The 14,970-nt window shown below is 31.7% G+C and overlaps 1 protein-coding gene and 1 long non-coding RNA gene across 3 annotated transcripts; both read right to left on the bottom strand.

The window, feature by feature from the left end:
• Window positions 1–7,615: 7,615 nt before the first annotated feature.
• LOC110706649 lies at window positions 7,616–11,249 on the bottom strand. 2 transcript variants are annotated; one of them, XR_002508378.1, is made up of 4 exons: window positions 11,002–11,249; window positions 8,939–9,069; window positions 8,795–8,859; window positions 7,616–7,807 (listed from the first exon to the last, which is right to left on the bottom strand). It is a non-coding gene; the product is annotated as an uncharacterized LOC110706649 (long non-coding RNA). The 2 variants fall into 2 exon arrangements; XR_002508377.1 differs by having other exon boundaries at window positions 7,616–7,800; window positions 11,002–11,247.
• Window positions 11,250–12,034: 785 nt separating this feature from the next.
• On the bottom strand, window positions 12,035–14,644 carry LOC110706648 (E3 ubiquitin-protein ligase ATL9-like). The gene is made up of 2 exons (XM_021884599.1): window positions 14,080–14,644; window positions 12,035–12,715 (listed from the first exon to the last, which is right to left on the bottom strand). The coding sequence occupies exons 1-2, from the start codon at window positions 14,511–14,513 to the stop codon at window positions 12,211–12,213; spliced, it is 939 nt and encodes a 312-aa protein (XP_021740291.1). The 5' UTR covers window positions 14,514–14,644; the 3' UTR covers window positions 12,035–12,210.
• Between the last annotated feature and the right edge of the window lie 326 nt (window positions 14,645–14,970).

The raw sequence follows: 14,970 nt of genomic DNA, 5'->3' as shown, positions 1-14,970 counted from the left end.
GTTCATTTTAAAATATATGTTAATATTATTTCATTTCAGATTACATATATATATTTATATGCCTAAGAGACGAATGTTCATTTCTTTTATACATTATGCACATGTGTAATATTGATAATATTCATTTGTATGCATTAAAACTAATATCTTACAACCAATCTAGCTATATTGTAGTGATGTCCAAAGTTACACATATGATATAAATTTGCACATAGAATTGAAGAATATGTAGTTGTTTTGGAGAAGATAAAATGACTTAGCAACGCTAGCGCTGATTATACAAATTGCGGAGTATACATTAGGAAGCATATAGAAACCTTCACTACTAAACTTAATGAGAGTTAGATTTGTGATTTGAAACCAAATAGTGTAAAAGTGATAAATGTTCAATAATGTAAGATATATTGTTCATTTATAAAGCAGTGTCTATAATAATTAACATTTGTTAATTCATTTTGTTCAACAGGTGGACCAAATTAGGAAGCAAGGATGCGAAACTTATATTATTTGAAGAAAAACACTAATTCTAGGTTAAATAGAAGATAAGCAAGAAATTTTGCAAAGGAATAGTACATGTTATATGTTCATTTATGAATGTGTATATGTTCATTTATTATATATAGTTTTATAGATGTTTGTTTTTGGAGGAAAATAGACTTATAGATTTTATTTGTTAAAAAAATTATTGTAATTGATATTTCATTTTAATCTTTATTTGTATGAAAAAAAAATATATTTTTTAGGTTTTACAAATTGGTTGTTGGTTCTTTACTTTTGTTCATTTTCAAATTGATAAATAATCATTTACATATGTTGAATTTTAAAAAAACAATATAATATACTAAAAAAGGTACTATATAGAAATAAATTATTATGTCTTCAACACTTGAAGAATTTTGAACAAGAGCACCTTGATCATTTATTGGAACCGTGGGAAGCATAACTTAAATATTTGTTGATTGAACATTTCTGAAATGGGGTTTGAACATTTCTGGGTTGAAGTTTGAACAATCCTGAGTTGAAGTTTGAACAATGCCAAGAACTATGGGTGGAACAAAATAACCAGTTTGAGATTTTGTAGACGCACTAGTATGAATTGGAACTCTTAGATTAATTTGAGCATTAGTTTTAACACCAACAACACCTTTATATTTGTAGAAACGTTAGAACGAGCTTGATTAACGGAAACACGTTCAACAACATTTAAATCCTTCGCCTGCAAAAAAAAAGTTAATTGATGATCAATATTAAATCAATAAATGTTCAATTACAAATACATATATACACATATTAGAAAACAAAACCTTAACAAAAGATGAAATATCTAAATCATCAGATATGCTGGATTGAAGAGTGCTTTCAATATAAGCCTACACTTATCATAACACTATTATTCCTACACCTATCATCTTTATAACTCTCACTACAACAAACAAATAATAAAAAATGAATTGTCTTTTCTCCTCTTACTCTTCCCAATTCGAATTCCAAAACCGTTCCTAAAAGCATGTTCGTTATACATTTCAAAAGCTTCTTCTTCAGATTTAAATTGTTAATTCAGACTTAGCTGCTTCTTCATCAACTATATCACCCTTTTTTTTTTCTATTGCACACATTATTAATACACAATTATAAGTGAACATAAAGGGTTTCAAAAATGATCAATAGTTAATACATAAATGTTCAATAACGAAACTGCACATGTTCAATTTGAAAATTTTAAACACATAATATTATCATGAAAAAAATTGTAAAAACAAATGATCAATATGACATTGAAAATGAACGTAAAATGTTCATCGTCATCACAACAGAGTATTAACAATCCAAAAATGTTCATCATCATCATAATCAAAATATCAAAATTGAAGCAATGAAAACATATAACACATACATTGAAGCAACAAAATCGAGTACAAAATTATGTAGAAATAAACAGAGCATCCACATAACACAGTATTGATAATCAAAAAGTACAAAATTATGATCATACATTGTTGAACAAACGAATCAATCAATCGAACTTCAGATGAAAACACACTTTCGAAATCACGATCGAAATCGGCAGAGGAAGAATTAGACATTGATGATCAACAACGATTATCAAAATCGTAAAAAATAAACTGGAAAATTAGTATAAAAATCAAATGAAGAAGATGAATTGAGCAGAGAGAATGAAGGTATTACAATCAATTGAGGAGAGAGAAAATATATGGTTTAAAATCATATATATACATAGCTTGAATGATAAGAAAGGAAGGATTTTTTTTAAAAAAAAGAATCAAAGCTGTTCGAGAGTACTACCCATACTAGCTACAAAACAATGTAGTTTTGAGGGGGGGGGGGGGGGTAGGTAGAACATCCTACACTAGGGTGTAGGGTAAAAATTTCACAATTTCTTCTTGTTCTTTTCTCTTTTCTCTTTAGAATTTGTAAACTTTGAAAGACTATTAGCCCAACACAAAATAATGCATGTAACTAAGAAAGACTTTGCGTAGTTGATTGGAGATTAACCTCGTAACTTGATTTAAAATTCAAATCCTCCCAACTACAAATACTAGGGGGGTTATGACTTATGATCCATTATACTTCTCAATCACTTTTCAATTACGTGGGTATGCAAGTACTAGGTCATAGAGCGTTAAAGGGTCGTGCTCCTTATTTTCGAAAATTCTAATTGAATGATGAAATGGGCTTTATTCAAGTTTGTTATTTTAATAAATAATGGGTTAGTTTTCTCCCCAAGTTTATAATAGTTGTTTATACAATGTCAAATACACATTTTCTGCCACAAAAAATTTTAAGTTCAAATCTTTAATAATGTCACAAATCACAATCTTTGAAAAAAAAAAAAAAAAAAACTTTAAATGTCAATAAGTTCACTAATTAAAAACTAGAAGAGTAAAAATACAATTAAGCATACATACATGCATAATAACATCATTATCATCTAGTTATTGTAATGAATATTCTACAAGATTCCTTCTATATTATATTACTTGACCTTTTTTTTTTCTCTTTCGTTTGAAACTTTTGAAGCACTCCTAAGGTCCAATTAGGTCTAATTTCATCACTCACCCGATCACAATCCCTAATATATTTGATGATGCATGATCAAAAAAAAAATAGCGACATATATAACAATAAAATATTGAAGAAGTTTAAATCATGAGCTAGAGTACCACAAGATTCTAGTGTAAGTTGTCATATAATTAATTTTTGGTGTGGATAAAGAAAATGCCAATTGTCAAATAAATTCGTACTCAAGCTGTTAGGTTACTTAAGAAAAATTAATGCTTGTGTATTAGAAATTTAGAATACTCAAGAAATTATAAAACTTGTTCAATTTGATTAGACAGTTGTATTTGGTTTGTCCATTGAGTAAGATTGAAGGTCACAAATAAAGCAATATTTTAAGTAGTTGTCTTACTAGAAAGATACATCACAAATTACAGACTATTTGTCCATATCTTGGACCCGCCTTAGGCTCTCATGTCAACCCACATTTACATCTCGATCCAAACATATTCCTTCGTACCTTCATGAAGTTTTTATCACATCCAATTTGATTCCAGGCATACCTAATGGTCCGTTTGGTAGACGATTATTAAAAATAGCTATCTTTAAGACTTTAACTAATAATATACTCCGTAGTATAATTTTGTAATTAAAGATATTCCAATGGTTCATGCATGATAAGTCAATGTTATGAATCATGTGTTGTCAAATATCTCTATTTATTTCGAGGCATATCATATAGGCATACACTCGTAGTAAGATAGAAAACTTCTTTAAACTTATAAGGTGGTGTAATTTCTTTTAATTCCTTCTCCAATATGAGTCAATTTACATTTATATGATAGAATAATTGAATATAAAATGACAATGACAATGAGCCCATGATAGAAATTTTATATTATGAATAGGAGTATGATTACTAATTAATAGGTGATAGTGTAACAAGTTGAACAATATGACTAGCTTCATAAGACTATAGGTGTCAATTTTGTTTATCATGTTAAGTTCGGTTCGATCAATTGAATTGGATCAAATCAGGTATAGTTTAATTTAAGTTTGAATTATGCTAAATTATTATGATCATACAAGTCAAAATCCATATCTAGTTATTGTTTGACACAAGACTATTGTACTAACTTTTTTTTTTCCCCACAGATAAGGGCTAAGGAGAAGGCACTCTCAAGTTGGAATCTCTCACCGATGAACATCCGAGTTAGCTGGGTAGGCTATTTGGGAGTGGGGATCGGAGGTGAGGTAAGAGAATCCCCTCCCTGGCCAAAGTGTCTTAGGTGGAATTTGATTTGCCTTTTATAGTTGAATGATACAAAATTGCAAACCTTTTCTCTAGACTTAACCTTACTGATAAGTCATCGTATATAAGACTACTTGACTACCACGGAGTACATCAAACATCATGTTACGAGTTTTTGCGTTTTGATTAGGTAATCTTACTCCTTAATTATCATTGGAAAATGAATAAGGCTTTACAATTAGATGAAACCTTAACAAGCTAATACTCCCCAAGTAGCAAACATTTGGGAAGCACGTCACCATATTATATTATACAAGAATACAACCACCTATTTCTATGAGGATCATATTCACCTCAAGTCAACATTCATAAAATTAACTCAAAATCTCATAAGATTTCTTCAAATACACTCACTCCTACTAATCATATCCTCAATTCTTTTCTCTTCTTCTCTCAACTCTTCCAACTCCCCAAAACACACCCCTTAAGTTTAAGCTAATATAACCTCATCCAAAAAAAAAAAAAAAAAAAAAAAAAAAAACCACCAAAAAAAATGCAAGACAAAAATCCCTATCAACTTTCCCTCCTCCTCTTGCTCCTCCTGTCGCCGTCCTTCGTGGTGGCGCAAGATAGCTTCAAAGGAAACTCCGGAGAGCCCTTCACACCATCCACCGTAATAATCATAATAATGGGAATAATATTCATGTTCACGGGTTGTCTAGCCGTATTCCTCCGCCAATTCTCGGACGGATGTTTCGGCCTCAACGTAACCCCGATCAACCCTAACGTGACAGCCGACGGTCAACTAATCAACCAAGGCCTCGATCCCGAGTTCATCAAGGCCCTCCCTACGTACTTCTACGCAGACGTAAAACAACATCGTAAAGGTCAAGTCGAGCTTGAATGTGCCGTGTGCTTAAGCGAGTTCCAAGACCCCGAGGCCTTACGACTATTACCGGGTTGTAGCCATGTCTTTCACCCACGTTGTGTTGATCAATGGCTTATGAAACACGTTACGTGTCCCGTGTGTAGACACTCCCTAGAGCCTGAACCAGGTAACATTAAATCTTCACATACTATAATTAATATTCCTACAACGTTACACGATGATTCGGATAGTTCTCACCGCGATTTTAGTAAATCGATGGAGTTTGTAGATGATGGTGAGGATGTTAAGAAGACTATTGTAGGAAAGTTTCCTAGATCACATTCGACGGGGCATTCTATGGCCGATTCGGAGAGGTTTACGCTAGTGTTACCCGAAGATGTACAAAATAATATACCAAATCGGTCTAAGATGTTACGGTCCATGCTTAGCCCTAGGAGTGCTTACCGGTGTGGGTGGTTTGCTATGACTCCACCTATTTTTAATGCTCCGTCTCGGTCGGTTCGGTCCATGGTGTCATCCGGTTTGGTTTTCAATAGCTCCAAGAGCATGGCCTCCCTCCCTCCGGTTAAAACCTCTGATCGTTTATGGCCTATATAAAGACGTACTCAACATAGGTCAAATTTTGTAGGAAATGATTCCTCTAAATTTACTTGGTGGTTTTAAGTTCTTGGCATATAAAGTTTATAAATTCCATTCAAAAAAAAAAATAAAGTTTAGTACTCCCATTTTTGTGTATGATGGGTGCGTTTTACTTTTAGTTGGATTCATACTGAATCAAAAAGGTTGGTTTTTGAAGGTAACACAACATCATGAATCGATAAAATCATCAGATGTGGTGATCGATTCATATTTTATCGATTCATTAAAGTGGTACAAATGTTACATAATCTTTCCAAAGAAGAGGGTTCCCGTGAATTCTATGATTCATTGGAGTAAATTTTTTTATACAAGTATATAATGTAATAAAATTAAAGATACTTTGACATATATGGTTGAATTAGATCGAGAATACTACATGTAGTCAAGCATGTTAATTGAAATGCTTGTTTGTTTTTAACGATGCCTGCAATAAGTTAGCAAAGTCTATGTGTACATTCTCAATTATTGTAATATTGTATTATACTATTCCAAAACAAAAGAACAAGTTGAGAAGTCAATTTAATTGATAATGATAGCATTTTATACAGCTAACTAGCTTAATTGGAGATATAATTATGTGTACAACTATATATTAAAAATTTAAAATCATTGTTTCTGGTTTATTGTGGAGATAACGTCGACATCACTACATATATTAATTGTAAGGTTATGTATAAAAGAGGCAATTTTGATTTCTTACAAACTTGACTCTATTACAATTTATATTTAATCTATATGATATGTTTAGTTTGTTTATCGAGCAAAAACTAAACATATCGTGAAGTAGTACAAGTATAATTTACTGGTTTTGGTTTTGTGATTGGTATGTCAATATGATATCTTGATTTGGTATGGTATCTTCAAATTTACGATAGATTATTTTATAAAAAACATCGGTATCATAGATACAAAGATCATGTTTAATAAATGAGTAATTACGAACAACTGAACAAGGACTAAATGTACTATAAGTAAGAACAAAAGTGGTAGGTAGCGACACCATTGAAGGCTTACATGTAGCACAAGTAAGAACAAGGAGTATATGTAGCACAAGTATGAACAAAAGATTAGGTGCTTTTAAGTAATCAAAGGGAGATTCATTAATATTTACACTAATAAAATGGTTGCTTGATTTTATAAGCATTTAATTAATATATCTCTAACGAGGAATAACTTGTAAATGTATACATTCAAAAAGATGGCTAATGACCATAAAATTTTGACAAAGATGTTCAACTTTCTAAGTTATAGCTATGTCCAAGTAAGGTTGTTTTTGAGCCGACTATTAATTTACTTATTCGAGATAAACTCATTACAGATTCACAAGGTCGAGCTATCACTACAAGATATTATATCAAAGAGGGCAATTTAAATCGCCCTCTTAGGTTCAATTCAAATTTCGCCCTCTTAGCCAAAGAGAGCGATTCTAAAATCGCCCCCAAGTCGCCCTATTAGCCTCGTCCTATTAGCTTCAAAGGGCATACAAATTTTTCGCCCTCTTTGTTAAATATCAAAGAAGGCAAAATATTTTGCCCTCTTTGATCAAAATCAAATAGGGCAAAATTTTCGCCTTCTTTGATCAAAATCAAATAGGGCAAAATTTTCGCCCTCTTTGATTGAATCAGACGAAAAGGTTTTTGCCCTGTGTAATCAAGTCAAACAAGTCAATTCATATTGCCCTCCTTGCTCAAAATTCGCCCTATTTGATCATATTTTAAAAGGGCAAAATCAAAGTCGCCCTCTTTGTTCAATTTTTTGTTTTTAAAAAAAATAATTCTAGGTGCTAATAGGCATAAATTTTCTACAATAGATGCTAATAGGCATAAATTTTAATTTTGTCATTATATATACAAAAGTATTAACCAAGTTTTCTATAATAGCAAATATTTAATAATATTTAATACCAAATATATACAAAAGTATTAACCAGTTGTCTATCAAGCAATCTTCTCATCCTTGCATTGGTGTCCTCCATCCCCAAAACATTGACTTGATCCCCTAACTGCAAACTTGACAAAAACAAGACTAATGTAAATTAATAAAGAAACACTAGAGTATTACATTGCTACAATACAGATCATTTAAAGCAAAAACCAACTAGCTTTTTAAGTTCCAAAGCAATCTTGATCGCTACATGATTAGGTATCTAAGATAGTGTAGCAAAATGCAACATCAAAATAAAGGTTATTAAAACAATTATTCAACATCAAGAGCTCAAACATGGTCTCTAATCACAAACAAAACTGCAAGACCGGTATTTTACGCAATATAACCATAGTGATCCAACAGCTATTAGACAAAACAGAGATGCTTGCAAAAGGTAGTCTGCTACACGAGCACTGAAACATATTATATCATGAGAATTTTATCAATTAAGAGGAACCTACAATTTGAAAATAATACCAGCAGAAGCAACTAAATGCCTGATAACAGTTGTCTTTATAAAATTTGAAAATAAAAGAAATAAATATCACTACATCATACCACTCTTACTAACATCCAACAAGATAGGGCGGCTGTAAAAGTAGGATTAAGGGGTAGACTGAAGTTTTGATGCACAAACCGATATACCATTCCTTAGGAGTGGTAATTATAACCTCAAAAATATATGCCTTCTGGAGATCAAGCAGTTACTGAATTCACAAGGCTCCTTAACCTCCAATTGTGATACTGGGTGCTTAGTTACCATATATGGTTCAATACACATAACAGAACCACCTAAAATGGTTCAATACACAAAACAGAACCAAAAAAAAAAAAAAAAAAAAAACCCATTTCAAATTACCAAACATCTATATAGCTATAGTCTTGAACCACCTATTAACAACCATCACCACTTCACATAAACAGAACCAACACAAAATAGCAATTAAAATCCAGCAATCAAGGATAAACAAATACCACACACTCCGGGAAAGCACAAGTCTTAACAAGGTATCACTTGAAAATGCATCCAAAGGGCAATTTTATGCAAAGAGTGAGCTTGAAAATATTACCTCTATCAAGTATCACACTCCATGACTTCTCCTCGGCCTCATTGTCAAACTTCCCATTTTTATGCCTTACAAGATAAAACAAAGTCAGAATTTTAAAATAAAGAAAAACAAAGTGTTCGTGCATTAGACAAATATTCAATATACCTCTTTGACTTCTCCCATAACTTTAAATATATGGGATCATCATTATCTTGGGATGAGGTGGTTACATTTAAACTAGAACCATTGATTTCGATGACCTCATTCTCATTTTCACAAGCTTGTGCCTCAAGTTCCTATCAAATCACATACATACACTTATTAATTTCAGCAACATCAATCCATTTAGGAAACAATAATAATCAGAGCAACAGAACCAGAAATGTGAGCCAGAAGATCATCTGATGTAACCACCAGAAATGATGTTCATGTGCATTCTTTATTAAGAAAATAAAAGCTAGCCAGCTACTGATATTTCCCTTCAGGAAAATCACTCCATTTAAACCATTGGTGAAATAATAAAATGCTGAAAATCATTTGTGCAAGAGTTGGGAACAATGTATAAACTTGATAGTACCAGTTTCTTGGAACAGAACAATATAAACCTAATACAATAATAAACATATAAAAGAGTCAGGTTTTATAACTTTTTGAGCAGAGAACTAGCAGCATTTTATTGCAGTCTATATCAACTAAAAGCATCTTACTATAGTCCTTTTCATTTATAAGCATTCTACTTTCATTTTACTAGTTAAAAAAGGATTAATACACTACACCTGAATCTGAGGAGTAATGTGCACCTAGGTTCAGGTTTTGTAATTTTAATTTTACTAGTTTTTAAGTTTTTTGCGAATGTGAGACTATCTGATCGGTTGGCAGAGATTTAGGACATCATATGCATTGCTCATAATTGCAAGATATGAACAGTAAAGCATCATACTATAGTCCTTTTCATTAATAAGCATGTCAATTTTAACATATCTATGAAAACAAGTCATTATTATCACCTAACTTGATAGCAATTACAAAAACATACAGCTATTCAGAAACTAGAACATTAACTAGAAATACAAAAACAACAATAGTAACTAGAAATACATGGACGACACAACCAGCATCAATAACAACAACAATAGTAACTAGAATATCTTCAACATCATTCCTGAACAATCAATTTAGAAAATGACAGTAGTGTACTTAACATTATTGAATTGATCCTAATTTCCTGTACAATAATATAAGCTTGGTCGAATGGCCAAATTCAGGTTGAAAATTAATGGAAACTGTTATTACAATAGATAATACAGAGTAAAAGAATTAAGCTCCAATATTTGCACCAAAACATCATATGATCGTACTCAAAACTGTCATAAATGCTTACTCATAGATGAAAACAACAGGAGCTTCACAAATGTACTGCTCCTAGGCCTCCTACATGTCAAAGATACTACCTACGATTCACTGATATTGTATCAAAAGGCGACAATTCTAAAAGGCAAAGGTTAATCTAAGAAAGCAAAATCTTCAAGTTTGAGCTTGGCCTAGCACTATAGGGAATAAAATCAAGATTTCTTCAGTTGCTTCTTTTTTTATCAGTTTATACATTTGTACTTTGGTTATGTTATGTCGAAAATTCAGAATATACTTGGCATAATTTGTCCTGCAAATCAGCACTTTAGAATGCTCAAGGTTTATTGATTCTATTAACCATATATAATAATCAAATCGAATCACATACCTTATTTTACATTTAAAGAGATTTTCTTAATCCAGATTTCCTAATCAAACTTCAAATTATTTATCGATCCTCTAAATTCCTTATTCTTTACAGTATCAATTAGTGCCATTTTGTTTATAATTTTGAGGAAATCTGCCCCATTTCTAAATTAAAAAGGAAAAATGCCAATGCTACATCATCGAAAAAATACAATTTGGCAGAATAATCATAATTTCTTACAATTTTACTGAATCTATAATAAACCAATGAAAAATCGGAATAAAAAAAACATTCACAAAAATTAAAGTACACAAACCTGAAACTTTTGATAGCTCATCACAGATTCACAGCAATTAACACAATTCACGGCAATCAATTGCTCATACAATTTAGCAATTTCGAGCAATTAAGCAATAGCTCATACAATTAAGCAATTACGCAATTTCGAGCAATTAAGCAATAGCTCATACAATTAAGTAATTAATCAATGTAAAATGCAACGAGGCAATACCTGAAACTTTCGATTTGGTTGAGATTCGAGCAAGAGATTCGATCCGAGAAAATGATTCAAGCAAATGATTCTAGCAGAAGATTCGAGCAAATGATTTGAGCAAATGATTCGAGCAAGAGATTAGAGCAGAAGAAAATTCGAGCAATCAATTTGGGGGTTTAGGGTTCATTTTTTAGAGGAGAGAGAGTGAGAGTTTTTCTTTTTTGAAGGGAAAAGTGAGGCCTGAAGCTACCAGTATTATTTTATTACCACTTTTGTCTTTGGGCGTATTATTTTATTACTAGTAGTACTTTCAACGAGGGCAAACTAAAATTTCGCCCTCTTTGCTCTAAAATTAGAAGGTAAAACTAAAATTTTGCCCTTTTTGTTCTGAATTAGAGGACGAAAATGGAATTCGCCCTCTTTGCTCTGATATACAGGACGAAAACTAATTCGCCCTCCTTGCTTTGAAATAGAAAGACAAAAAGTAAATTTCGCCCTCTTTGCCTGTAATAAAAGGGCAATTATAATTTTGCCCTCCTTGATAGCAACTAACAAGACAAACTATAACTCGCCCTCCTTGACCGATTAAAGTCGCCCTCTTTGACCTTTTTTCTTGTAGTGTATTCTTATCGTGTTATCAAAGTGGTTATCCTTACAACAATGTTTTTGCATGCTTGAGCAATTACAATAAATGGATGAAAGTATAAAACTATATATCGACAATGAATCGAACAAAATAAATTTTTATTTTTAAATATGTATAGATCGGAGTAATAAAATTTTTCGTGACAAATAAGGTTCCATTTTTTTTTCCCAAATGGGACTCTACTAGAAATAGAGGGAGTGACATCTCTTCAAGGATCATTGTGACAAAAGAATTACATCAAACGAGTTGATATTAAGCTTGTTGGCCCCTTAGGCTGAGGCCTAAGCCCATAAAATTTTTTAGGTTTCTTGTTCCCTGCACAATTAATGGGAAAATAACAAATAACACAGTTACTAAACATCATAAAAGAGAGGGGAAAAAAAAACAGTATTAGGGGATGAAAAATGATGAAAAAACCCCCTTATACCGTCTTATCATATGAACTTTTTCTCGATTAAATTTGTTGTAACTTGTAACCTTATTGGCTAATATGACTCCATTTGTACATGTATAACACTCAATTTAAATTTTGAGCTCTAGAGTTTAGAAGTGGGCTAAGAGTTACACCACCAATATATCTCTTACGGCTCCAACGTAGACGTTACATGGCTTGGTGACCTAATTGCACCCTTCATTTGCACCAATATTAATGAAGAATAGTCTACGAATCGATCCGATTTGAAAGACATAATGCTACTCCAATGTTGTTGTGCATTATTATTAACTGTTATATGATAATCACTCTTTGGACTACTTTCTTTAGGAAATAATGGGCTCCAAGAAGTAGTCATACTAGTTTTATTTTTCCCTATCATGTCACCCGTTGAGTAAGACCTATGTAACTTTTTTCCAGTGTCACTAGGAGTACTAGGACCATCATCACTCAACACTTCTGAATGTACGTTTGATGACCCTTCAATGTTGACTGTAACATGTTCGTGATCGTGATCAAGATCTTCGTCGTTGTCATCCATAATGTGCTGAAAATAACCACTATGACCAAATCTCTGTGACAATGGACCTGAAGTAGCATCAAATGCGGAAGACATGCTCACACTAGATCCTTGCCTATGCTCCAAGCTCGACCTGCATGCATGACCAACTTTAGCTTGTTGTAGTATTATGTCCATCCCATGCCAAATAGTAATCACTTAGCTTAACTATTTTGAAAAATTCATATAATAACTTAATTGGTATATATGGATATACGGAGAAATTAAATTATAGAAATGAACCTGCAATAGACGTAGTAGTATTTCGTCTCAATTATAATAATATGACAATGTGATCATTAATTCTGAACAACGACAATATATTAAATTATAATCTATATTAGCATATACGTTGGTTGTTGAGGACTTAAGAGGGTTGTCTATTATACTTCATATAACTTTATTATTATTATTATTATTATTATTATTATTATTATTATTTTTATTTTGATAAGAATTATATAGTTGCTATCTGGCAAACAGGAAAAGTTTAGATTGAGAATTTTAGATTCTTTAATTTTTATTTGAAAAACGAAATAAGCTAAAGACACGTTGACTTCTTATAATTGAATAATGTCCCAATTAATTGTTCTCGTCCAAAGACCAAACAACATTTTTTACTTATTAACTGAGATTACGTGGTGCTAAGATGAATATATCATACTTTTATGTATAAATTAATTATAATGTTTATGCTTATAAAAAGTATTATCATCCCTCCTACCCTTTTTACTTGCTCAAGTCTATACTCTATACTAGTAAAGTCATAGATTCGTGATACTTTGCAAATTTTAGGAGCGCGAAACAGGTATTGATTTAAAAAATGTACAAAACATAGAGTAAAAAAACAAAGCAAGAAATTTGGCAAATTGACAAATAATTTATGAAGACAAGTAAAAAGGATGGAAGTAATATAGAGATAAATTTTAAAATAAATAATCAAAGATATTGGAATTTCCAAGAAACATCTAAATCTTAAAGATAGAGACAAAATACAATTCATGAGATGACAAGCAAAGAAATTCTAGTACAGTAGTACAGTACTCGTATTTATCCTAAAGTCCCATATAATAACAAAAATATATGAATAAAAATGACGATCATAATTTATTTATTAAATACACTTGAAAATTATATGTATAACTTTTAATCCATAATTCCATATGACCATACCATTTCCAAATCCTACAGTTTTTACATTATAAGTAAAGTTTTATCAACAACTTATTATTAGTATTAATTAGCTTATAGATTTTAGCCTTGTTACCTTTAATATTGATGCATATATATAAACTAGTACTCATAATAGAGCCAAAATTGAAGAATTAATCCTAACAAGTTTGATAATAAATTTATAATTAATCAGCTAGCTAGCTAATAAGTAGTTATAGTTAATTATTAATTAAGATCATGTAACACTTAAGGATTTAAAAAAAAAAAAAAAAAAAAAAATCGAACCTGCAAATCGGGCAAGTAACATGAGAAGAGAGCCAAGGAGCAATGCAAGAAGGATGAAAAACATGAAAACAATCAGGCAAAATACGCAACACCTCTTGATCCTTAAACTCGCTAAGGCACACGGCACACTCGACTTGCTGGTCCTCCTCTTTAAGCCGGTGCATTTTAGCCTCGGAGAATCGTAGTGAAGGAAGTGACTCTATCTCCTCCGCATCCAAACCACGTACCTCTCGCTCATGTTGGTAGTGTAAGGGGAGGTTCCGGTCTCGGAAATGGCGTACGCATATCGCTACACCGGCTGCTACTAGGAAGAACCCTATGTATAGGACTATTATAAGAGGTGTTGACCACCATTTTTTTGGTTTTCCATCTTCACCAAATGCCAAAGATGGTGATAGAAGCAAAACAAGCACAAGAAAATGATCTTTCCTCATTATTTTTTCACTATTTTTTAAAGTTTTTTTTTAGTGCATATTTTGTGTTTGTTGGTTTAGTTGTTGCATGCTTATTAGGTAGATAGTAGTAGTGTTACATAACATGTATAGAGTAAATATTTTAGTGTATGTACCAAACATGGTCAAGTTGGATAATAATTAGATTTTAATAGATTAATTGATAATTAAATAATTAATTTTCACATGTTAAGGTGCATGATTGGGGATAAGTGGTCATCATCTTGTAACTTCGTATAATCGGAGAGGTTGTATACTGTTTGACTATGAATTGGTAAATGGTGTCCCCTCTTAATTAGTTTGGGGCCAAGTATAACTAAGATTATTTAATTTATTTGTTAATCTAAGTTTTCATATATATACACTACAAGAAAATAACCTTTTTGTAGCGATTAACCTTTAATATCGATTGTAATTGCAACAAAAAGCTTCCCCAACG

The sequence above is a fragment of the Chenopodium quinoa genome, unplaced genomic scaffold (assembly GCF_001683475.1).
Source record: "Chenopodium quinoa cultivar QQ74 unplaced genomic scaffold, ASM168347v1, whole genome shotgun sequence".
Classification (NCBI taxonomy): domain Eukaryota; kingdom Viridiplantae; phylum Streptophyta; class Magnoliopsida; order Caryophyllales; family Amaranthaceae; genus Chenopodium; species Chenopodium quinoa.
This window is presented reverse-complemented; position numbering and strand designations above follow the sequence as displayed.